We start from the raw sequence: 23,889 nt of genomic DNA on the forward strand, positions 1-23,889 counted from the left end.
TGTAGTGGAAGTCCCTAACCCTGCTTTATCTCCATAACTGTTTATGGACTATTTCCTATATAAGCTTCTACTTCCAGACCTGCATCTCCCCAGTCTTCTGGGATAGGGCATGAGGCTTCTGCTATATGCCATGTCCTTTATTCCTTTTGTTAAATACCAATATCTCATCCAATATATCCAGGAGCAAATAGTTTTAATTGGAATTCTAAGTTTAAAATACAATCTTTAGAACCTAATACAGTTTTTACAAGTTCTCTTCATATAACAAAAGATATAAACATAAAATATTTTCTTCACACGTAAAAATGTTTCTAAATGAATTGCTAAAGGTTTTGAACTCCATCTATTTTCACAGAAGAGTTTAAGGATGGGTATTATTTCTTATGAATGTAAAAATAATGAGGTTACGAATTTGAGGGGGGTCATAAGTTTTTTTTATCTTGTGATGCTTCTGCCTCTTCCTTCTTCATTCTGAAAGGTATGCCATGAGTCTGCAGCATTGCTTCAATAGACCTTCTCATTTATAAACTAGGCATAAAGTCAGTCATTTCTGAAATGACTTTCTAAGATAAGGACTCATTGTATGGATACTGGGAGGAGTGTTAAACTTTTCCTAGTTGATAGTAAGTAGTAGAAACGAAAATCCATTTGATCTTGGCAAGAGTTGATGACAGTTCTTCTCTCCTCTAATTTCAAAAGTTACTAACATTCTCTTGAGCAAAGTCTCATTTGCCCCTCTTAATAAGTTAATTATATATATATATAATATATATATATATATATTTAAAAAAAGATGTTGCAGGCAGTAAAATAGGTATGCCCTATCTTTATAGGAGCATTACCCCCAATATACATTTCCAAAGAGATAGAGTACCTATTTCTCTGGTAATGTATATTTGGGAGAAAATACTGCTTGAAACCAAACTAGCTTAAAGATATGAAGAACTTTGAGATACTGTACCTACATGGGATAACTAGAAAAACCTCTGACACATAGAATTCCAACCCCAAAGCATAGCTGAACCTCTGAGAAGAAGTTTCAGTGATGGACCAAAGATCATATTAAGAATGTCAAAAAAAAAAAAAGGCAATCAACAGCTTAAAGCTCACCTCTCTGGAAACCACACTAACAATGAATTTTGGAGGCAATTTCTGAAAGTGGAATATAAACTAACTTTGCAGCAGAAAAGGTGTGTATTTACCCATATCTCTGTCTGAAATGTGTAGTTCCTTTTTCTTACCCTATGGGTTCTTTCTTCTTTCTTACACTCTGGCCATCTAGTTGTGATCTATAGATTCTTACTTTATGTTGCTTTTGCCCACAACTGAATTTAGGATATGTACTTTGCTTTCTACTTTGGAGAAGTCTGTGTTCATTCTTGATCACATTTCTCACCATTCCCAACCTCATACTCACTCTCTCTCTCCCCTAATTTCCAAATAGATCTGTTTAACTTTAGTATTCCTCAACTGAAATTCTTTTCTGTGAAGGAAGACAACAAACTTGGAGAGCAGAGTGGGGACCAGATTTAGGACTAATTTTCTTTCCTACACGGAGAAATTCTTTGCTCCAGCCTCGGTTGCAGGGCTTCCTAAAAAATTAAGGGGCAAAAATCAATTCCATGCCCCCAAAACAAATGGACCCCAGATATGGTTTGATGATCACTTTATGAAACTGATGAGATGTTATACTTGTACTGTGCAGATGCATCAAGCTTGCATCAGTCATAGACTTCCCCCAAGAACTTCCCAAAATAACAGAGATGGGTGATGAGGGAAGAAGTAGATCCCCATCTCAAAGCTGTCATCTCTTTCTTCCCCACTTCACATAAATCATCCAGGGAACCTGCTTTTTTCCAACAGGAATTACATTTACCACCAGCAATTTTGGGATATAAACCTATTCTTGAGATGTCAGGTATGGGGGCCGGGAAGGTGGTGCTAGAGGTAAGGTGTCTGCCTTACAAGCGCTAGCGTAGGACGGACCGCGGTTCGATCCCCCGGCATCCCATATGGTCTCCCCAAGCCAGGGGCGATTTCTGAGCTCATAGCCAGGAGTAACCCCTGAGCGTCAAACGGGTGTGGCCCAAAAACCAAAAAAAAAAAAAAAAAAAAAAAAGAGATGTCAGGTATGAATACAATGTTAATAAATTCAATCATGTATCATGCCATTATTTTATTTTTGCATAACATTATCTTCATAATAGCTTTTAAGTTTTAAGCTTATCTCTTTATGACAATTAATAAATAATAAAGCCACACATTTATGGATATCCTTTTATCTTTTCTCTTTCAATGAAGGCTTAATTAATATACCAAGAAAAATTATTCTTAAAGAGAATCAAAAAGAAAATATTCTATGTAAAGATAAAAGATTTTAAATTGAGGGCTCCCTGTGTGTGACACCAGGCGGGGAAAATCCGCGAAAGTACACCGGCCCAGTGGGGCTCAGCTGTGAAAGACTGTGAGTGTGACCTGTCTATGTCTGTCTACTGTCCTCTTGCGTGAAACTCTTGCGAGTGGGGCAAAAAGAGGCTCAGAGGAGCACGGCCGCTCCGCTTCGCTGGCCGTGCACTCTTTCTAAGGAAAGAACTCCATTGCAACAAGAAGGAAAAATCACACTAAGAACGGCGCTATATCACAGAAGCAAACATTTCTCTCTGGACTGTCTTCTCTGTTACATGCTCGGGCCTAAGATTTGACCCAGTGTGAGGCTTCATCCACGGAGGACTCCCCTCCCTTAGAGGCAAGTCAGCCCATCCAGAAAGGGAGGAGTCAGAGGAGTGTGCTGCCTACATCATATAGACAATGAATACCACTACAACACGTAGAAAAACCCACAATACAAATGTGACAATGGGGAAACAGCGCAGGCCAGCATCAGACATAGAGAATGAAGATGACAATTCTGAGGACCAGATAATGACTGAACAACTAATCAACCTCTCAGATAAGGACTTTAGACTAGCAATATGGAAGGTGCTCAACAGACTCCAAGAAACCATGGATCGAGTTGAACAGAACACTAATAAGAACCAAGAAAATATGAAGGCAGAAATGACAAAACTCCAAACTGAAATAACATGTCAACTAACAGGCCTGAAAAACTCAGTAAACGAAGTGAATGACAAAATGGATAAGCTCTGGGACAGGGTATCAGAAGCTGAGAATAGACTTGGTGCTGTGGAAGATGAGATACATAACAATTCCATACAGCAGGAGAGATTGGACAAAAAACTTAAAGCAAATGAGCAGACAATGGAAAAATTAGTCAAAGAATGGGAACAGACGAAAATAGAAGTCTATGATAAGATCAACAGAAACAACTTAAGAATCATTGGAGTCCCAGAGACCCAGGAAGAAAATTCCCAGGAAGAATCAATGGTCAAGAACATCATTAAAGAGAAACTTCCAGAGCTAAAGAATATATGTGATCAAATCCTGCATGCCCGAAGAGTACCAACCAAAAGAGACCCCAGAAAAACCACCCCAAGACACATCCTAATCACAATGACAAATCCCACAGATAGAGACAGAATTCTGAAAACAGCAAGATCAAAAGGGGAAATAATGTTCAAGCAAGCTTCCCTGAGATTTACAGCAGACCTGTCACCAGAAACGCTCAATGCCAGAAAGCAGTGGTGGGATATTGTGACAAGACTGAATGAAATGAATGCTTCACCCAGAATACTATACCCAGCAAAACTCACTTTCCGGTTTGATGGAAGAATACATGGTTTCACAGACAAAAAACAGCTCAGAAACTTCACAGACACAAAACCAGTCTTAAGAGAAAAACTGAAAGACCTAATCTAAGACAAGACTACCCAAAAGACACACCAAATTTTGAAATAAAGATGGCGTTAAATCCCAGGACAATTCTTTCTCTCAACGTCAATGGACTAAATGCACCAGTTAAGAGACACAGAGTGGCTAAATGGATCAAAAAACTCAATCCAACCTTCTGCTGCCTACAAGAAACGCACCTGAATAGTCAGAACAAACATAGACTCAAAATAAAAGGCTGGAGAAAAGTTATCCAAGCAAACAACACCCATAAAAAAGCTGGAGTGGCCATACTAATATCAGATAATGCAAACTTTATACTCAGGAAGGTTGTAAGGGACAAAGACGGACATTTTATATTAATCAAGGGGTACGTAGAGCAGGAAGAATTCACTCTCCTAAACATATATGCACCGAATGAGGGGCCAGCAAAATATTTAATACAACTGCTGACAAATCTGAAAAATAATATCAACAACAACACAATAATTGTGGGGGACCTAAACACGGCTTTGTCAACACTGGACAGGTCAACCAGACTGAAACCCAACAAGAATATACTAGACCTGAGGAGAGAAATGGAAGAAAGAGGCCTAGTGGATATATATAGGACACTCCATCCCCAGAAACCTGGATACACATTCTTCTCCAATGTACATGGGACATTCTCCAGGATAGACTACATGCTGGCACATAAAACATACCTCCATAAGATCAAGAGGATAGAAATTTTGCAGACTACCTTCGCTGACCACAAGGCTCTGAAATTATTTGTGAACTCCAAAGGGACTCAGAAGAAACACTTTAACACCTGGAAGTTAAACAGCCTCATGCTCAATAACCAGTGGGTCCGAGATGAAATCAAGGAGGAAATAAAAAGGTTCCTGGAAACAAATGACAATAAAGACACAAACTCTCAGAACTTATGGGACACAGCAAAAGCAGTACTGAGAGGAAAATTTATAGCTTTGCAAGCACACATCAGGAAGGAAGAAGGAGCTTACCTGAGTAGCTTAATGACACAGCTAATAGAACTAGAAAATGCTCAACAAAAGGACCCAAGAACAGGAAGACAGAAGGAAATAACAAAGCTGAGAGCAGAAATCAACGAAGTGGAAACTCAAAAAACAATCCGAAAGATCAACGAAAGCAGAAGTTGGTTCTTTGAAAAAATAAACAAGATTGATAGACCACTGGCAAACCTAACAAAGAAAGAGAGAGAGAGAAACTTGATAACTCGTATCAGGAATGAAAAAGGAGAGATCACTACTGATATGACAGAGATTCAAAGGGTAATCAGAAACTACTTTGAAAAACTCTACGCCACTAAAAATGAGAACCTGGAAGAAATGGATAAATTCTTGGACTCTTATAATCTTCCACGGTTGAAGGAAGAGGATGTAGCATATCTAAACACCCCCATCACCATTGATGAAATTAAAACAGTAATCAAATGTCTGCCGAAAAACAAAAGCCCAGGTCCAGATGGATTCACTAATGAATTCTATCAAACTTTCCAAGAGGAACTACTGCCAATCTTGGCAAGACTCTTTCATGAAATTGAACAAACAGAAACACTTCCAAATAGCTTTTATGAAGCCAACATCACCTTGATACCTAAACCAGACAGAGACGCTACCAAAAAAGAAAATTACAGACCAATATCACTGATGAATGCAGATGCAAAGATCCTCAACAAAATCCTGGCAAATAGGATTCAATGCCTCATTAAGAAGATCATCCACTACGATCAAGTAGGTTTCATCCCAGGAATGCAAGGCTGGTTTAACATCCGTAAATCTATCAACATAATACACAACATCAATAACAAGAAAAATAAAAACCACATGATCATATCAATAGATGCAGAGAAAGCATTTGATAAGGTCCAACACCCATTCTTGATCAAAACTCTCAGCAAGATGGGAATGGAGGGAACCTTTCTCAATATAGTGAAGGCCATCTACCACAAGCCAGTGGCAAATATTATCCTCAATGGAGAAAAACTGAAAGCCTTCCCTCTAAATTCTGGCACAAGACAAGGCTGTCCTCTCTCACCACTCCTATTCAACATAGCACTGGAAGTACTTGCTATAGCGATTAGGCAAGAAAAGGATATCAAGGGAATCCAGATAGGAAAGGAAGAAGTCAAGCTCTCACTGTTTGCAGATGACATGATACTCTACTTAGAAAACCCTAAAGACTCTATCAAAAGGCTTCTAGAAACAATAGACTCATATAGCAAGGTGGCAGGCTACAAAATTAACACACAAAAATCAATGGCCTTTCTATACACCAACAGTAATAAAGAAGAAATGGACATTAAGAAAACAACCCCATTCACAATAGTACCACACAAACTCAAATATCTTGGAATCAACTTGACTAAATATGTGAAGGACCTATACAAAGAAAACTATAAAACTCTGCTCCAAGAAATAAGAGAGGACACACGGAAATGGAAACACATACCCTGCTCATGGATTGGCAGGATTAACATCATCAAAATGTCAATACTCCCCAAGGCATTATACAGATTTAATGCCATCCCTCTAAAGATACCCATGACATTCTTCAAAGAAGTGGATCAGACACTTTTGAAATTCATTTGGAACAATAAACACCCTCGAATAGCTAAAGCAATCATTGGGAAAAAGAATATGGGAGGAATTACTTTTCCCAACTTTAAACTGTACTACAAAGCAACAGTTATCAAAACAGCATGGTATTGGAATAAGGATAGGTCCTCAGATCAGTGGAATAGGCTTGAATACTCAGAAAATGTTCCCCAGAGATACAACCATCTAATTTTTGATAAAGGAGCAGGAAATCCTAAATGGAGCAGGGAAAGCCTCTTCAACAAGTGGTGTTGGCACAATTGGATAGCCACTTGCAAAAAATTAAACTTAGACCCCCAGCTAACATCATGTACAAAGGTAAAATCCAAATGGATTAAAGACCTCGATATCAGCCCCAAAACCATAAGATATATAGAACAGCACATAGGCAAAACACTACAGGACATTACAGGCATCTTCAAGGAGGAAACTGCACTCTCCAAGCAAGTGAAAGCAGAGATTAACAGATGGGAATATATTAAGCTGAGAAGCTTCTGCACCTCAAAGGAAATAGTGCCCAGGATACAAGAGCCACCCACTGAGTGGGAGAAACTATTCACCCAATACCCATCAGATAAGGGGCTAATCTCCAAAATATACAAGGCACTGACAGAACTTTACAAGAAAAAAACATCTAACCCCATCAAAAAATGGGGAGAAGAAATGAACAGACACTTTGACAAAGAAGAAATACGCATGGCCAAAAGACACATGAAAAAATGTTCCACATCACTAATCATCAGGGAGATGCAAATCAAAACAACGATGAGATACCACCTCACACCCCAGAGAATGGCACACATCACAAAGAATGAGAATAAACAGTGTTGGCGGGGATGTGGAGAGAAAGGAACTCTTATCCACTGCTGGTGGGAATGCTGTCTAGTTCAACCTTTATGGAAAGCGATATGGAGATTCCTCCAAAAACTGGAAATCGAGCTCCCATACGATCCAGCTATACCACTCCTAGGAATATACCCTAGGAACACAAAAATACAATACAAAAACCCCTTCCTTACACCTATATTCATTGCAGCTCTATTTACCATAGCAAGACTCTGGAAACAACCAAGATGCCCTTCAACAGACGAATGGCTAAAGAAACTGTGGTACATATACACAATGGAATATTATGCAGCTGTCAGGAGAGATGAAGTCATGAAATTTTCCTATACATGGATGTACATGGAATCTATTATGCTGAGTGAAATAAGTCAGAGAGAGAGAGAAAAACGCAGAATGGTCTCACTCATCTATGGGTTTTAAGAAAAATGAAAGACACCCTTGTAATAATAATTTTCAGACACAAAAGAGAAAAGAGCTGGAAGTTCCAGCTCACCTCAGGAAGCTCACCACAAAGAGTGATGAGTTTAGTTAGAGAAATAACTACATTTTGAACTGTCCTAATATTGAGAATGTATGAGGGAAATGTAGAGCCTGTTTAGGGTACAGGCAGGGGTTGGGTGGGGAGGAGGGTGATTTGGGACTTGGGTGATGGGAATGTTGCACTGGTGATGGGTGGTGTTCCTTTTATGACTGAAACCCAAACACAATCATGTATGTAATCAAGGTGTTTAAATAAAAAAAAAATTAAAAAAAAAAAAAGAGATGAGAGACAAGATAGAAGCAGGAGAAGGAAAGAGGTTGTTTAGCTTAGAAGCCATGTGAGGTTAGGGCATTATAAAAAAAAAAAAAAAAAAAAAAGATTTTAAATTGAACTTTCTTTGGTATCAGACTATCATAGCATAGAGTGAGGTCTAGCAACATTAATAGCTATATTATTTAAAGAGAAATACAAACTCATCAAAATTATCCCACACCAAATCTTTCTTGAAAAGTAAAAACATGGGACCGGAGAGATGGCATGGAGGTAGGGAATTTGCCTTGTATGCAGAAGGACAGTGGCTGAAATTCCAGCATCCCATATGGTCCCCGGAGCCTGCCAGGAGCAGTTTCTGAGTGTAGAGCCAGGAGGAACCCCTGAGCCCTGCGGAGTGTGACCAAAAAAAAAAAAAAAACCAAAGAAACAAAGAAAAGTAAAAGCATAAGCAATTCATGGAGAGTTTTTTTTCTACACTTTTGTGGAAAACGAAGACTGTGGCCAGAGGGTGAAAATCCACTCAGTTCACAATCTTTAAACCTCTGAGAATTCACAAACTTGGCAACACTCTTCCAACCATAATTAATTTCATATACTACTTAGAATAATTCAGTTCTACCACTTAAAAGAGGATTGAAAGCCAAAATATTAGAAAATAGCTCTCATTGTTTCCCTTTGAAAATCTTAAAGAAAGGACTTCATGGGAAAACAGTTTGCATTTAGGAGACTCCTTCCCTCTGTCACCCACCCTCCCAACCTCTACTCAGAAAATTCTTGACAACACAGTGACTAGGAGCTTGGAAAAGCATGCAACATGATACCCTGAAAACCCTGATTTGGGAGAAGTTGGAAGACAAGACAAAGAAATTTTATGTCAGTTCATAGTTGAATAAAGGTATCAAGACTCTAAAATAAATCAAAAGATTATGCAACTAGGAATCAATAGGAATCATTTTATACTCTCTGTCTGTCCACTTTTTCCCCTTCATGGTAGTAGTATCTTAAGGATATAAAATCCTGTTTGTTTTCTTTATATACCCAGGTAATGGGTATATACATCACTCAGGATGTAAGTGAAACTAACACATTCAGGTCAAATTAATAAGGTAACTATATATACTTATATGTAGCTATCCATATATTTATGTGTAATTTATGAAGTAAAATATAATATATTTATATTATAATATTTTATATGCTATATATACCTTATATATTATATTTAAAATAACATAAATTGCAAACTACTAAATGAATGTGTTAAATTTGTTATAATTTATAAGTAGGAAACAATTACAACAGTGGAAAGAATATATCTAGGTGTTTGAACTCTGAATATACAATTTATAAGTTACAGAATAAAATCTTTCCTAAACTGACCTAAAATAACCTTACCATCAGTCTGTTATATACTACATAGAGACGAAACATAAATCTTTGTTCTTCAGTTTTTAAAATGAGAGCATTGAAGAACTAAAACTTATAGAAAACTAAATACAAATATACTAATATACTAAAATATACTAATAACATACAAATGTAACTAAAAGACAAATATACAGATAGATAATGATATAGATAAGTAGACAAAAATATAATTCTTGATGCATGAATATAAGGACAATACTCACTGTATTATTTTCCAAATATGATAATGTGCTTGAGAGTATTCAGAAATTTATCAAATTTTAAATGTTTCTTGCCATTACTTCATATCTATTGAGACATGCTTTCTAAATGTATTGCATTACATTACCAAAACATTTGCTGTGTTGTTCCAATAACATTAGTATTCGGTCATATTTAATATCTATACACACAAAAATGTTTCTGGCAAGGATTTATGTGCCTCTAAGGAGTAAGTGACTTTCTCCTTTTCTGATTTCAACCCCAGACTGTTCCCAGACATGCAAGAATGTTGTGTCAAACCTGGAAAACTTATAATATTAAGCATATACTGTAGAAATCTATTCCTTATTCTCAAAGAAAACACAAGCTCAAAAAGACCTATATTTAAGGAAATAATTTTCCTTTGATTTCACTTTATAGTTCCTTTCAAGGCCAATTATTTTTGGTCAGCTCTAACATAAAGAGCTGATAGTCTAACTGTTCTGAACCTGAAAGGCAGAAATATTAACAAGGGAAAATTAACAAATATTGTGATGGATGCAACCAAATTTTATTCTTCTTATGGAACTATGATTGATCATATCATGGTATTTTTTCCCCTTGAGTGAATTATCTTGAAGTTCATTCGCTTTTCCTAAGTAAGTATAAGTAAAATGGTTGCATATATGTATGTGTATCTATATAATTTGAAGATACTGTTGAACAGAAAAATATATATGTGGGGCTAATGTATATCTCAGCTCACAGCTTTTGTGGAGTAATGAAATTACTTTGTTTGGTCTTTTAGTGGAAGAGCAGGGGAAAACCTAATTTTAAGGGTAAATGCTGTGCCTTAAATAACCATAAAACAACAATCTATGCCATTTAGTGACAAGCAGAACCACATTAATTTTGGAACACAGCATCGTATAAAAGAATCCGTTAATTCTCAAGACTCTTAAATCTCCAAAGACTGCTGACACCACTTTTCCTGAGCTGCAATCCTTACCCCCTGTTGGTAGTAGTAACTAAATGCCAACAGTTTAAAAAGCATTACAGATGAAGTCTGTCTCTGGGAATTAAGAGATAATACTGGGAGAACAGCATTCACAGTTCTGTAACTGACTCCTACTATGCAGCTAGTTCCAAATTTTGCATGCAGGTAGCATGTCACATGTCCATGTCAAAAACCAAAAAACAGACAAATATAATTTACTCATTCTAAGACCTTGGTAGAAAAATGAATGTATAATTTCCCAAGAAGGGGAATAAAGAATTGCAGCAAATAATCCATCTCACACCAGAGTGTATGTCACAAGGAGAAATGATCTTTTTATGTCCATACTACAGTAATACATGAATAAAGAACCTTTGATCTTCAGAACTTAAGAGTTTTAGTCAATCTAATTACTTCACTTCAGAGATGTGGAAATTGAGGTTTCAAAGAGGAAGAGTTGGTAACCTTTGGCATGTTGGCAGGTAATCTTGTGCATCAGGGGCCAATTCACCTTATGATACTCAGAGAAAGGGTAGGGATCTTCTCTTTATGCATAGGAGTCAGTTCCAATATTAAGACGTTTCCAGGGGAGGGAGAGAAAGCACAGTGTGGTAGGGCATTTACCTTGTACATGGCCGACCCAGGACTGACTTTGGTTTGACTCCTGGCATCTCATATGGTCACCTGAGCCTGCCAGGAGCTATTTCTGAGCACAGAGCCAAGAGTAACCCCTGAGCACCACCAGGTGTGGCCCAAAAACAAACAAAAAGATGTTTTGAAAGCTGGAATGTTAGTCATAAGTTGATCATCAGTATTGAAATACTAAAGTCCCTGTGTCTCCTGGAAATTTCTATTTAGACTGCAGTATTATGGTTTGGTTTTCTTTGCTTGCTTGCTTGCTTGCTTAATTTTGATTTTTGAACTATACTGGAAGTGCTCAGGGGTTCCTCTTGGCTCTGCTGTCCACAGGAACCACTATGATCCAGGCATCATATGGAATGCCAGGGTCAAACCCAAGTCAGCCACATGCAAGGTGAAATATTTTATTCATTGTTTTACTTTACTATATCTCCAGCCCAGCAGTATTATGTTTTAAAAAAAAAATAAAGCTTTCAACCTTGTATTGCCTATACTATGCTTAATTCAACAACAACAAAAATATCCTGTTAATACTTTATAATCTGTATCCTTCCTCAAAAGAAATAAATATTTAACATGTGTCATTTCCAAAATTATTGTAATATGTAAGTCCACATGGTGTTACCTGCTGATTAAAACTGCCTTAGATTTCACTATCCCTCAAGAGCAGACACAGTAGAAGGCTCATTATTACTGTCAAGGTCCTCTCTCATGATAATCAAACTAGTTTCTGGTTGTTTAATTTTTTCTACATCATGACCTTCCGAATTCACAAAAAAGAACACAGGTTCTCTTCTTGCTTTTGAGAAGTAAAAAGATAATCAAGTTCATCTAAACAACTTAACATAAAGATCTACTCAGACTATGCATAAATTTAGTGTGATGGGGTGGGAGCTATAGCACAGCAGTAGGGCTTTTTCCTTGCATGTGACTGAACTGGAATGGACAAGGGTTTGATTCCCAGCATCCCATATTGTCCCCCGAGCCTGCCAGAAACGATTTCTGAGCACAGAGCCAGGAGTAACCCCTGAGAACAATTGGGTATGACTCAAATAATTAGTGTGATATATTAAGTTGAATAATAACCCATAGAAGTTTATTTAGATATGTGTTGAAATCTCAAACACATGACAAAAAAAGCTATTATTTTAGACATGTAATCATGTCTTTCTAGATTAACATACACAAATGAAAAAAACTTTTCATAAATGAATACAGAGCATGGTATTATTTAGAGGATAAAATCCTAAATTTGGGGCCAGAAAGATAGTACAGTGGGTAAGATTCCTGGCATCCCAATGATCCTTAAAGTCCTGCCAGAAGTAATCCTTGAGTGCAGAAACAAGATTAAAGCTTGAGTTCAGGCCAGATCTAGCCCCAAAATGAACAAGATCCTACATTTCTGCATTGCTGAAGACTGTAGTATACTGTTTCAAATTTCCTAAGATATTCAAATAATAAAATGACAACAAAATAACAACTAAAAATATAATTTTACTTAGTAGAACACTAGAATACAGAACTGGAACAAATAGGTGAAATTAAAGAGTGAAATTATCTATGCTCAAAATATGAAATAAATGGGCATCAGTAAAAGCTATCTAAAAATAAATGGAACTGTCTCATATTGAACCAAATTTTAGGACATCAGCAGTGTCTGGAGGCAAGACAATTACAATATCAAGAGTGAGATTCAGGGATTTTTCTCTGGGAGAGGGAGATGAAAGGGGATGAACATGTGTGGTACTCTTAACAGTGCAAAATCAATTCTTTCTTATCTCACACCTTCCTAGTTTCCTAATCACTGAAATCTCCTGGGGAGTTGGGAGAGGAAGGGAAACTAGTGACGATTTTATTCAGAAGAGTCAGGGCAAGCTTTCTGGTTTGCATCATACCCTTAAAACTTACTGAGTAACTTCAAATAAGCCACTTAACTTTTAGGAGGCTTTTCTTTGATTCCCTCTAAAGTGATTTCTGTAAATATTTGCTATGGAGAATAAATTAGATGTCATAGATAAAGTACTTATAGAGAGTCCTTGGGAGAGACCAAGTGCTCAACAAATTTTAATTATTGCAATGAATCTTATGACGCAACATGAAGAAAATTATTGAATCTAGAACCATATCTGAAAAGACAACAAGATGGTTTAACTACTGACTCCAGTAACATCAAAGCAAACAGTGATAGAGATGGTGCAGAGCTAAGGTTCCAAACTTCAGCTCCATTACCACACACATTTGCATGCTCATTTCCATAAATTTTCATGGGCCCAAATCTCTTTGCCTTTTTCGCAGCACTTGTCTTTTTGTTTTGTTTGTTTTTTTTTTTAATTTGGGGTTATTTTTGTGGGGGATGGTTGTTTGGGGATTGATTTGGGGGGCCACATCTGTTTGTACTCTGAGCTTACTTGTGCCTCTGAGCTTAGGGCTCACTCCTAGTTGGGCTCAGGAATCATATGCAGTGCTGCAGGTGAAATCAGGGTGAGCCCTGTACAAGGTAAGCATCTAACCTGCTATACGATCTCCTGGCTCTTCACATTGCCAACTCTAACTCATTGCCAAGACCAAAATACATCGTGACTCATCTCTCAAGAAGGTGTGCTCTATCAAACTGATCATATTTTCCTGCAAATATATCTAGCTGCCCACTCTTACATCTATAAGCCAGGTAGGTAAGGAGTAAATAGATTAATTATTGGGACAAGTTAGTAAAAGAAACTTTCTTGAGTTGGTTGCAATTGACAAAGGATAAAGGATATAATATATTTCTCAGAAATAGTTTCTTTTTTGAAAATTATTTGAGTTTACTTATATCAGTTAAAATCATATAGCAATCAATGGTTGCAAATGGACTTTGATTTATTGTATGATGATTTACCATTTCTTTAAGTTTTGTTGGAGCAAGCATTATGAAATAAATGTGTTATAAGCCTGTGAGAGAGTAAGCTGGCAGAGGTGGGGGGGTGGATGTGAAATGAATATAAGGACTTGGGGGAAGGAAGTGGTATTGGAACAGTGTATGCCTGAAGCAACTCTGTAAATCAGATTCTTACTAAAACTCAATTTAAAAAAAAATAAGAATTTGTTTTGAGAACTATCTTGGTGTGTAAATATATTTGACACTTCTCTCTATATGTTCTTTTGCCTCCGTTTGTTATTTCATCCCACCTAGATACTGATGCCACCCACCTCTTCCTACTTTTCCAGTCCCTAATCCCCTGGATTTGAATTTCAGACATCTTCAACCAACAGCCCTAGAGTGACCATTCCAAAAATATTAAATCAGGGGTTGAAGAGATAGTACAACGGTCGGGCGTTTGTCTTGCACGCAGCCATCCCAGGAGAGATGGTGGTTGGAATCTCGGCATCACATATATTAAGTCAACTAAGTATACTGCTCTGCTATGCTATGTCAATTTGTTCAACAACATTTAGATCTTAGCTCCCTGAAGAAAGAAACTTGTAATCTCTACTTCACTTTGCAAGGCATTACATGTATTCCCAGGAGTCTAAGCAAGAAGAGTAATTCAAGTAGATGTTCTATGTGTTCAATTTGTTCAATAAAAATACAGCACCTTCTAATTTTTATTTTAATGCTAACTTTGTTTTCATAATTGGTAATTAAAGAAAATAATTTATTTTAACGTAGACCTACTCTTGATATTTTGGATTCAGGTAAAGAGAATTTAAATTGAGAGTTTAAATTCAAATACTAGACCAGGGGACAGAGAGATAGCATGGAGGTAAGGCGTTTGCCTTTCATGCAGAAGGTCAGTGGTTCAAATCCCAGCATTCCATATAGTCCCCAGAGCCTGCCAGGAACAATTTCTGAGCATAAAGCCAGGAGTAACCCCTGAGCGCTGTCGGGTGTGACTCAAAAACCAAAAAATAAAAATATCAAATACTACACCATTGTGCAAACCTATCAAAAGCCTATTTTCCCCAAAAGCAACATTTATTTTAATTATGGGGCCGGGCGGTGGCGCTAAAGGTAAGGTGCCTGCCTAGCCTGCGCTAGCCTTGGACAGACTGTGGTTCGATCCCATATGGTCCCCCAAGCCAGGAGCAACTTCTGAGCGCATAGCCAGGAGTAACCCCTGAGCGTTACCGGGTGTGGCCCAAAAAAACAAAAAAAAATAAAATAAAATAAAAAAAATAAATAAATAAAGTGCTTTATTTACTGGCAGGTAATACACATTTAATGCATGTTTCTTGATTAAACAAATGAGATTCAGTGAATTTCATGACAGAACCCAGAAGATAAACTTGGACAGTGATAGTGTCTCATTTAATCACCAGGAATTTAAAGTCTTAAATTGTGGCATTCTCATTATTTGAATCCATCTCTCATGCATTTGTATTTAATAGACATCCTCTGTATCAGCATCTTTCAAGCACTAGTTTTTGCGTGCCATTTTCTTTTTTTATGCCATTTTCAAGATATTAAAAAGATCATTAAAAAGACATTAAAAGGTCACAGAAATTAGGGACAAAATATGTTCTAGGTGACAAAATTAGAAAGCAACATTAAAAAGAAAAGGAGTTAAAATATTCTGGAAGGTGAGAGAGTAAAATAAAAAATAAACTATGCTTTCCTTCTTTATTAAACATTTTTATGTAAAACATTGTAATTTACAAAGTTATTCATCGTTAAATTTTATACATACAATATTTGCACACCAATCCTACCTCACAAGAAAAAAGATTATCTATAAATTTGCTAAATTTTTTCTTACAAGGACACAAATCTGTATCAGACTTGCCCCACCTTTACAACCTCATCCAAATACAAATAGTGCCTTCAACACTTCTTTTAAAGTCTTGTAACCTTTAAATTTTAAAAATGAAGTGGAGGGGCCGGAGAGATAGAATGGAGGTAGTGCGTTTGCCTTGCAAATCCCAGCATCTCATATGGTCCCCCAAGCCTGCCAGGAGCGATTTCTGAGTGTAGAGCCAAGAGTACTCCCTGAGCGCTGCCGGGTGTGACCCAAAAACAAACAAACAAAAAAAAAAAATGAAGTGGATACCAAAGAGGTAGAATGGATTAAATGGTGACTAGGGTGCTTACCTTGCTTGTGGCTGACCCAATTCAGTTTCAGCATTCTATATGATCCTCCAAGCTCTGTCAGGAGTGATCCTTAGCATAGAGCCTAGAATAAGCCCTGAGCACTATCAAATATTACCTCATAACAAAACCAAATAAAAAAAATAAAGTTGACAGAATTAATAAAAAGTGCCTCATGAGTTTCACATGTATTCATTTATACAGATAGATGTATAATATTTATGTATCTATATACATAATTGCTGTATACATAGTAATTTTATGTGACAGTTTGACTAAGCTATGGAACACAATTGTTTGATCAAAACCATTCTAGATACTGTTGTGAAAATATTCTTAAATATAAGTAACTTTTTTTTTTTGGCTTTTTGGTTTTTGGCTCACACCCGGCAGCACTCAGGGATTACTCCTGGCTCTACGCTCAGAAATCGCTCCTGGCAGGCCTGGGGGACCATATGGAATACCGGAATTTGAACCACTGTCCTGCATGCAAGGCAAATGACCTACCTCCATGACACCTCTCCGGCCCCTATAAGTATCGTATTTGCCGGCTTATAAGACGACTTTTGAAACAAAAAAAAGTCAACCGAAAATCGGGGTCATCTTATATGCCGAGTATATCCCGAAAAATGTTTCAATATGCCACTAAACGAAAATTGTCTGAATATTGCCACAAAACGAATTTTCCAACTCGATCCTTCACCAATCACTGCAAGGCTGCTCTGACCGCTTCTCTGACTCAGCCAATCCAAGCAGGCTTTTTATGCATGCAAATTAGACAATGTTCTGGACCGAATCTACACTGTAAAAAGTCTGCTCAGACTGGCCAGAGTCAGAGAGGAAGTCATTTCAGTATAACCTTTGAACCTTTGCTTGTGATTGGCTCATTGTGGTACATACAGTTGCAGCACAGGAACGTTCTGTCTGATACAGTAAAAATAGGCCTAAACCTATGTTTTAACTGCAAAATTAGGGGGTCATCTTATACGCCCAGTTGTCTTATACACCGGCAAATACAGTAACTTTTTAAAGTTAATGAACAGAAGAGACAATACAGCATTGTAAATCACCAACCCAAATTCAATCTCCAACACCACTAGGAGTAATCCCTGAACACAGAGCCAGGGACAAGTCTTGATCAACTGAATACCACCAGGTGTAGTTACCAATCAGCCCTTACCCTAAAGAGAAACAAAAAATAATGTATTTCTATCCATAACATAGTTAAGCCCGATTCAATCAGTTGGAGGCTTTACACCCGGAGATTGAATCACACCTAGCTAGCAGTGCTGAAGACATTCCTTGCTTTGTACTCAAGGATCTTTCTCCTGGCTCAGCTTTGGGAACTACATGGGATGCCATTGAGCTAACCCAGCTCAGCTATATTCAAGGCAAATATTCTACCTGCTATACTGTCACTCTGGCTCTAGAAATTTATAACATTTATTCATCTTTTCAAAAATCAAGCTCTTGACTTTTCTGACTTTTTGTATCATTTTTTATTACTTTCATTATTTTTCTTTTTTTCTTTTTTAGTTTTTTTGTTATGTTTTGTTTTGTTTTGTTTTGTTTTTGGGGTCACGCCCAGCAGCACTCAGGGGTCACTCCTGGCTCTGACTCAGAAATCGCTCCTGGCAGGCTCAGGGGACCATATGGGATGCCAGGATAAACCACCATCTTTCTGCATGAAAGGCAAACTCCCTACCTCCATGCTATTTCTCCAACCCTACCTTCATTATCTTCATTAAATATTTCTTCTTTCTTCTTTTCTGATGATATTTTTACTCTATTCATTCCTAATTCTCTATTATCTGAAACAATATTGTTCGGCATTCTTAACTGACATTTTTTGTTTCTGAATAGTGTAATTATATCATTCCACTCTGTTTTGATGAAAGAATGGCTGAAAAACTTGGACATGGAAACTATTATGCTGAGTAAAATAAGTAAAAGAGAAAGAGATAGACACAGAACAGTCTCACTCATCTATGGGATTTAAGAAAAATAAAAGACAGGACCGGAGAGATAGCACGGTAGTAGGGCATTTGCCTTGCAAGCAGCCTATCCAGGATGGACAGTGGTTCGAAACCCTGCATCCCATATGGTCCCTCACCTGCCAGGAATGATTTCTGAGCATAGAACCAGGAGTAACCAGGAGTAACCCTGAGAGTGACCCCCCCAAAAAAAAGAAAAGAAAATATACTATTTTAATAATAACCAGAGACTAGAGATAAAAGGACCAGCCAAGATATGAAGCTGACCACAAAAAGTGGTGAGTGCAGTTATAGAAATAACAACTATCATGACAATAGTAGTGAGTGAGAGAAGTAGAGCCTGTCTCGAATACAGGCAGAGTGGGAGAGGAAGGAAATGGGGAGCATTGATGATGTGAATGTTGCACTGGTGAAGGGGGAGTGTTCTTTTTATGACTGAGGCCCAACTACAAACATGTTTGTAATCATGGTGCTTAAATAAAGATATATATATAAAGAATAAGGAAGAGCCTGGAGATGTGGCTCAGCAGTAAAGCTCATGTTATTTTTCCCTGACCTACCTGCAGAGTAGGTAATTTTTGTGTAAAAGATTTATTTGATTTTATTAATAGGGTTTATGTTTGAAAGCTTTTATTCAATGGTACATGTCATTAAAATATTGGTATAAATTAAAAACAAAAAGAGCTATCACAGTGTTGCCAGTAGGTAAAGAGCAGCTAGAAGAAAATTTGCATGTTGTACATAGATCTCCAGTCTCATACTATTGCCAATATTGTTATCTCAATCTTTATGTCTAGATCATGACTAGACATAAATAAGTGAGATGTATTGATGTCCTGATGTCCACCCAAGATGTCCTGATAGGGAAGGTTAGAACTCATATAGAAATTCTGTTTGTTTTTCTTTTTCTTTTTTTCTAAAATTTTACAAGAGACCAACTGCCTCCCTTATAATCTGCAGTAGCACATTTGTGCCCCCTGGGAGCCTAGTTTGTTTTTCTTAAAGAATCCTAATTTGCTTCTTAATAAAAAAGATAAGGCTTTGAATGAGTCTTTTTTTTTTTATCTCAGCCCACTCTGCTTAACTCTTAGTTACTGAATTTATTTTCTTTATTTTCTTTTTATTTTCTTTAGTAGACTAATTAGAAGAGTGAAGAGGCCATACCCAGCAGATCTGAGGCTACTCCTGGTTTGTTGCTCAGAAAATCATGCAGAAAAAGACCAAAACCCATGGTTTCACTATGAAGGATGTGGCCAGCCCCTAAAAAAATGATTTAAAATGGACATTTTGAGACTATATAAATCATCTAATAAGATTTTGGGGCAATTTACATAAATCAAAACTAATTTTGAAAGGCATTTAATACAAAAGCAATTGACTGTAGAAAGTGACTAATAATGACCTTTACTTTTAAAAATAAAAATTCTTTATGTATGACTATGAGCACCTCCAGAAGTAATCCCTGATGGAGCCAGCAAGAGCACTGTGACACCCCCCTAAAAGAAAGGAAATGCATATTTATCTGTAGACTACTTGCAACAGTTGAGCAATGAAATGACAATACCAAAAAGTAACAATTTAACCCAAAAGTCTAAAATCAGTGATGATTATGATCCTAAGGACAGTATCTAAACATCAAATGTCTTATCTAAAAGAAGTATTGGGAGAAAAACTTTTTTTTGTTTGTTTCTGTGTCACACCCGGCAGAGCTCAGAGGTTACTCCTGGCTCTACACTCAGAAATCGCTCCTGGCAGGCTCCAGAGGACCATATGGGATGCTGGGATTTGAACCACTGACCTTCTGCATGCAAGGTAAATGTCTTACCTCCATGCTATCTCTCGGGCCCCAGGAGAAAAACTTCTAAAATTAACTCGAGTGTTAATTCCCAATTGTACTATGTAGTTTTAAAATCTATAAAAGGTTTATTTTACAGCTGAAGGTGATTAGAAAGCAGTAGATTTTTCTTCCCTTGACCACTGAAGAAAAAACAAACAAACAAAGAAGATAGGCCAAATTTATTCTGTTATAAATTTTATTTAGAATAATAAGTAAATAATTACCTCTTAAATAATAGTTACTGTTTCAAGGCAAGGTGTGAATCCCTTTGGATTGTTTTTTTTTTTTTTTGTGACATTACTTGGAGGCAGTTCTGCTTACAAACTGGTGGAAGAGATAATTGGTTTTTTAAGGTTATAGTTGTATTGAATGATAAGGAAATCAAAGTGCATCCATGTGGATCTTTTTCTCAGCAATCCAACATTTTTATCTTCTTTAGTTGGAGGAGTGCCATTTTCACTAACTTGAGCTAACTCACATACAACCATTTATATTATTATCAATTTTTATGATTAAGACTAAAACAATGAAGATGTGATTTCTCTAAAGAACACGGTAAAAAAAAAAAAATGAGTAATGGGCCCGGAGAGATAGCACAGTGGGGCATTTGCTTTGCAAGCAGCCAATCCAGGACCAAAGGTGGCTGGTTCGAATCCCGGTGTCCCATATGGTCCCCCGTGCCTGCCAGGAGCTATTTCTGAGCAGACAGCCAGGAGTAACCCCTGAGCAACGCCGGGTGTGGCCCAAAAACAAAAACAAAACAAAAAAAAGAGTAATATTTGGGAAATTAAGCTATTTCATCATTCCTGTTATTTAAAAAAAAGTTCACGGAACTAAAAAATAAACAGTTCCTAAATTATTTTAGTCTTTATTAATAGAATATCAGATTGACTTCGCAAAAATACTTATTAGAAATTTCATAATAATTTTCATGGGTAATAATAATTTTTTAAATTACAATTTTAGTTTGGGACAATGCATCCTCCAGGCAAGTAGAGATTTTGAAGCAGCATGATTCTCTCCATAAACATAAGTTTTTATGTTTATATATTATAATTTATGTTAACTTGATCAAATTATTTGGGGACTTAGTTCTCAAAAGATAATTTTGAAATGAAAATTGTTTTCATTTATTTAAAAAACAATATCCTGGTCGCGACGCCGCCGCTGGGGATAGCGGGGCGGCCCTGGAGCTGGGGCTGGGGCTGGGGCTGGGGCTGCTGCGCACCGGGGTGCTGGTTCCGTGGCTGCGGAGCTCCAGAGCTACTACTGAATTTCCTCTGGAAGTGAAGTAGAATTTCCTAAGAACATAATGGATGGAGAAGAGAAAACCTATGGTGGCTGTGAAGGCCCTGATGCTATGTACGTCAAATTAATATCCTCTGATGGCCACGAATTTATTGTAAAAAGAGAACATGCATTAACATCGGGAACAATAAAAGCCATGTTGAGTGGCCCGGGTCAATTTGCTGAAAATGAAACCAATGAAGTCAATTTTAGAGAGATCCCTTCACATGTTCTATCCAAAGTATGCATGTATTTTACCTACAAGGTCCGCTACACTAACAGCTCAACCGAGATTCCTGAATTCCCAATTGCACCTGAAATTGCACTGGAACTGCTGATGGCTGCGAATTTCCTAGATTGTTCAATAAAATAAATTATAATAAACTGTTAACTTTTTTCCAGTATTTAATAACCGTAGTTCAGTTAGTAACTTTTCATATATAGCATGTTGCCTGTGTGCAATCTGAACTTTACCGTTCGTTGCATAGCAGATTATCTTTTGTTCTTTTGCATAGCAGTCAGAGCTGACATTTGTTTGCTACATCAGTTAAGGACAATTTTACAAACTGATAATAAATAAATATGCCAATTAGTAAAAAAAAAAAAAACAAAAAAAAAAAAAACAAAAAAACCAATATCCTGGTCCTAAGTGTTAATACAGCTGATAGGGCTGTTTTCCTGCACAGAGCTGACCCAGGTTCACTTCCATATGATTCCTCAAGTCTGCCAGGAGTGATTCCTGAATACAGAACTGTAAAAACCCCTGGACGCCATGAGGCATGGCCCGAAAACCACAAACAAAAACCAAACAAACAAAAAATAACAATGTGTTTGAAAGAATTTGGTAGAAAGTATCCACAAATTTTCTCAACTAGTATTTATTTAGGCATTTAATGTTATAGTCCCAGAATCCTATATGGTCCTCCAGAGCATCTCCAATCACAAAGCCAAGTCCTGAGCACAAAGCTAAAAGGATTAAGGCCAGAGCACTGCTGGGTGTGGCCTAAACCTCACCTTCCCTGCAAAATTAAAAACAAAAAACAAAACAAAACAAACAAACAAAAAAAAAACCAACTTCAAAAATGTTAAATGAGGGGCCGGAGAGATAGCATGGAGGTAAGCCTTTTGCCTTTCATGCAGAAGGTCATTGGTTCGAATCCGGAATCCCATATGGTCCCCCGAGTATGCCAGGAGCGATTTCTGAGCATAGAGCCAGAAGTAATCCTTGAGCGCTGCCGGGTGTGATCCAAAAACCAAAAAAAAAAAAAAAAAAAAAAAAAGTTAAATGAGAGAAATGGAATGCCTGTCTGGAATACAGGCAGGGGGTGGGGGAGGAGAGAAATGCTAGGCATTGGTGGTGGGAATATCGCACTGGTGAAGGAGGGTGTCCTTTTTCATAACTGAAGCCCAAATACAAACATGTTTAAACATGTTTGTAATCATGGTGCTTAAATAAAGATATTGATTTTAAAAAAAAGTTTAAAAGCTGGGGCCAGAGCGATGACACAGCAATAGGGCTTTTGCCTTGCATGAGTAACCCCTGAGTGTCACGGAGTGTGACGCCCAAAACCAAAATAAATAAATAGAAGGCAAATTAGTACAAGTTACCACCTTTCTCCTTTTCCTATTTATGGTTCTTTTAACAAGTAATTCTTGTGTATTCATGTGTATTTATGCCTTTAAGAAAATTCAATCTCTTTAATTTTAAGAAAGTATGAAAGGGAATTTTCATAAAACCTGTCTTAATTTTGCCTGTTTCTTGGTTTACTAAATTGAACATGGCTCATAATTTCTCTCTTAATCCTCATCAGAGCCATAGGTCTTTTTTGTGCCAATGAGAAATGTTATGCCCAAAAGAGAGAGTACTTGTGCCAGAAGAAAGGAACACACTGTAAAAACAGTGTATGGCTCAGCTCTTTAAACAGCATTCGTCCAAATTTACATCTTCAAATTAATTTTTAATGATTTATTTTTCTGCAAGGAGAGAAAAAAATGCTTTGATACATATTTAAATGGTTGGAAAAATAAAGGCAGAGAAATAGTAAGAAACCTATTGTCCTAGTTTTAAATATTATCAAAATTTTCACTTTCCAGTCTATAATCAAACCCAAGGCCAAAAGGATTTCAGGTCTATTATATTCTTTATCAAGAATATAACCAGTGGGCCGGAGAGATAGCATGGAGACAAGGTGTTTGCCTTGCATGCAGAACAATGGTGGTTCGAATCCCAGCTTATATGACCAGTTTATCCCTTTAAATACCTTCTGCTTTTAAGTAACCAGAGTAATAGTACAGCAGAGAGGACATTTGCCTTCCACACAGCCAACCAGGGTTCAATCCTCAGCATTTCAGAGTCCCCAAGCCTGCCAGGAGTGAGAATTAGGAATAAGCCCTGGGCACCATCAGGGGTAGTCCAATCCCCCCAAAATTATTTTTATATACAGTTATCCTAAAAGTT

General features: G+C 37.2%; 2 protein-coding genes across 2 annotated transcripts in view; both read left to right on the forward strand.

The window, feature by feature from the left end:
- Window positions 1-23,889, forward strand: part of ABHD17B (abhydrolase domain containing 17B, depalmitoylase) — a 584,428-nt gene that overhangs the window by 30,600 nt on the left and 529,939 nt on the right. The window lies entirely within an intron of this gene.
- Window positions 21,303-21,815, forward strand: LOC126004568 (elongin-C-like). The gene has a single exon (XM_049770998.1). The coding sequence runs from the start codon at window positions 21,457-21,459 to the stop codon at window positions 21,802-21,804; it is 348 nt and encodes a 115-aa protein (XP_049626955.1). The 5' UTR covers window positions 21,303-21,456; the 3' UTR covers window positions 21,805-21,815.

The sequence above is a fragment of the Suncus etruscus genome, chromosome 3 (assembly GCF_024139225.1).
Source record: "Suncus etruscus isolate mSunEtr1 chromosome 3, mSunEtr1.pri.cur, whole genome shotgun sequence".
In the NCBI taxonomy this organism is placed as follows: domain Eukaryota; kingdom Metazoa; phylum Chordata; class Mammalia; order Eulipotyphla; family Soricidae; genus Suncus; species Suncus etruscus.

What these genes read in the sequence shown, in the direction of transcription:
- LOC126004568 (XM_049770998.1), top strand. Translation starts at nt 21,457, where the DNA reads ATGGATGGAGAAGAGAAAACCTATGGTGGCTGTGAAGGCCCTGATGCT.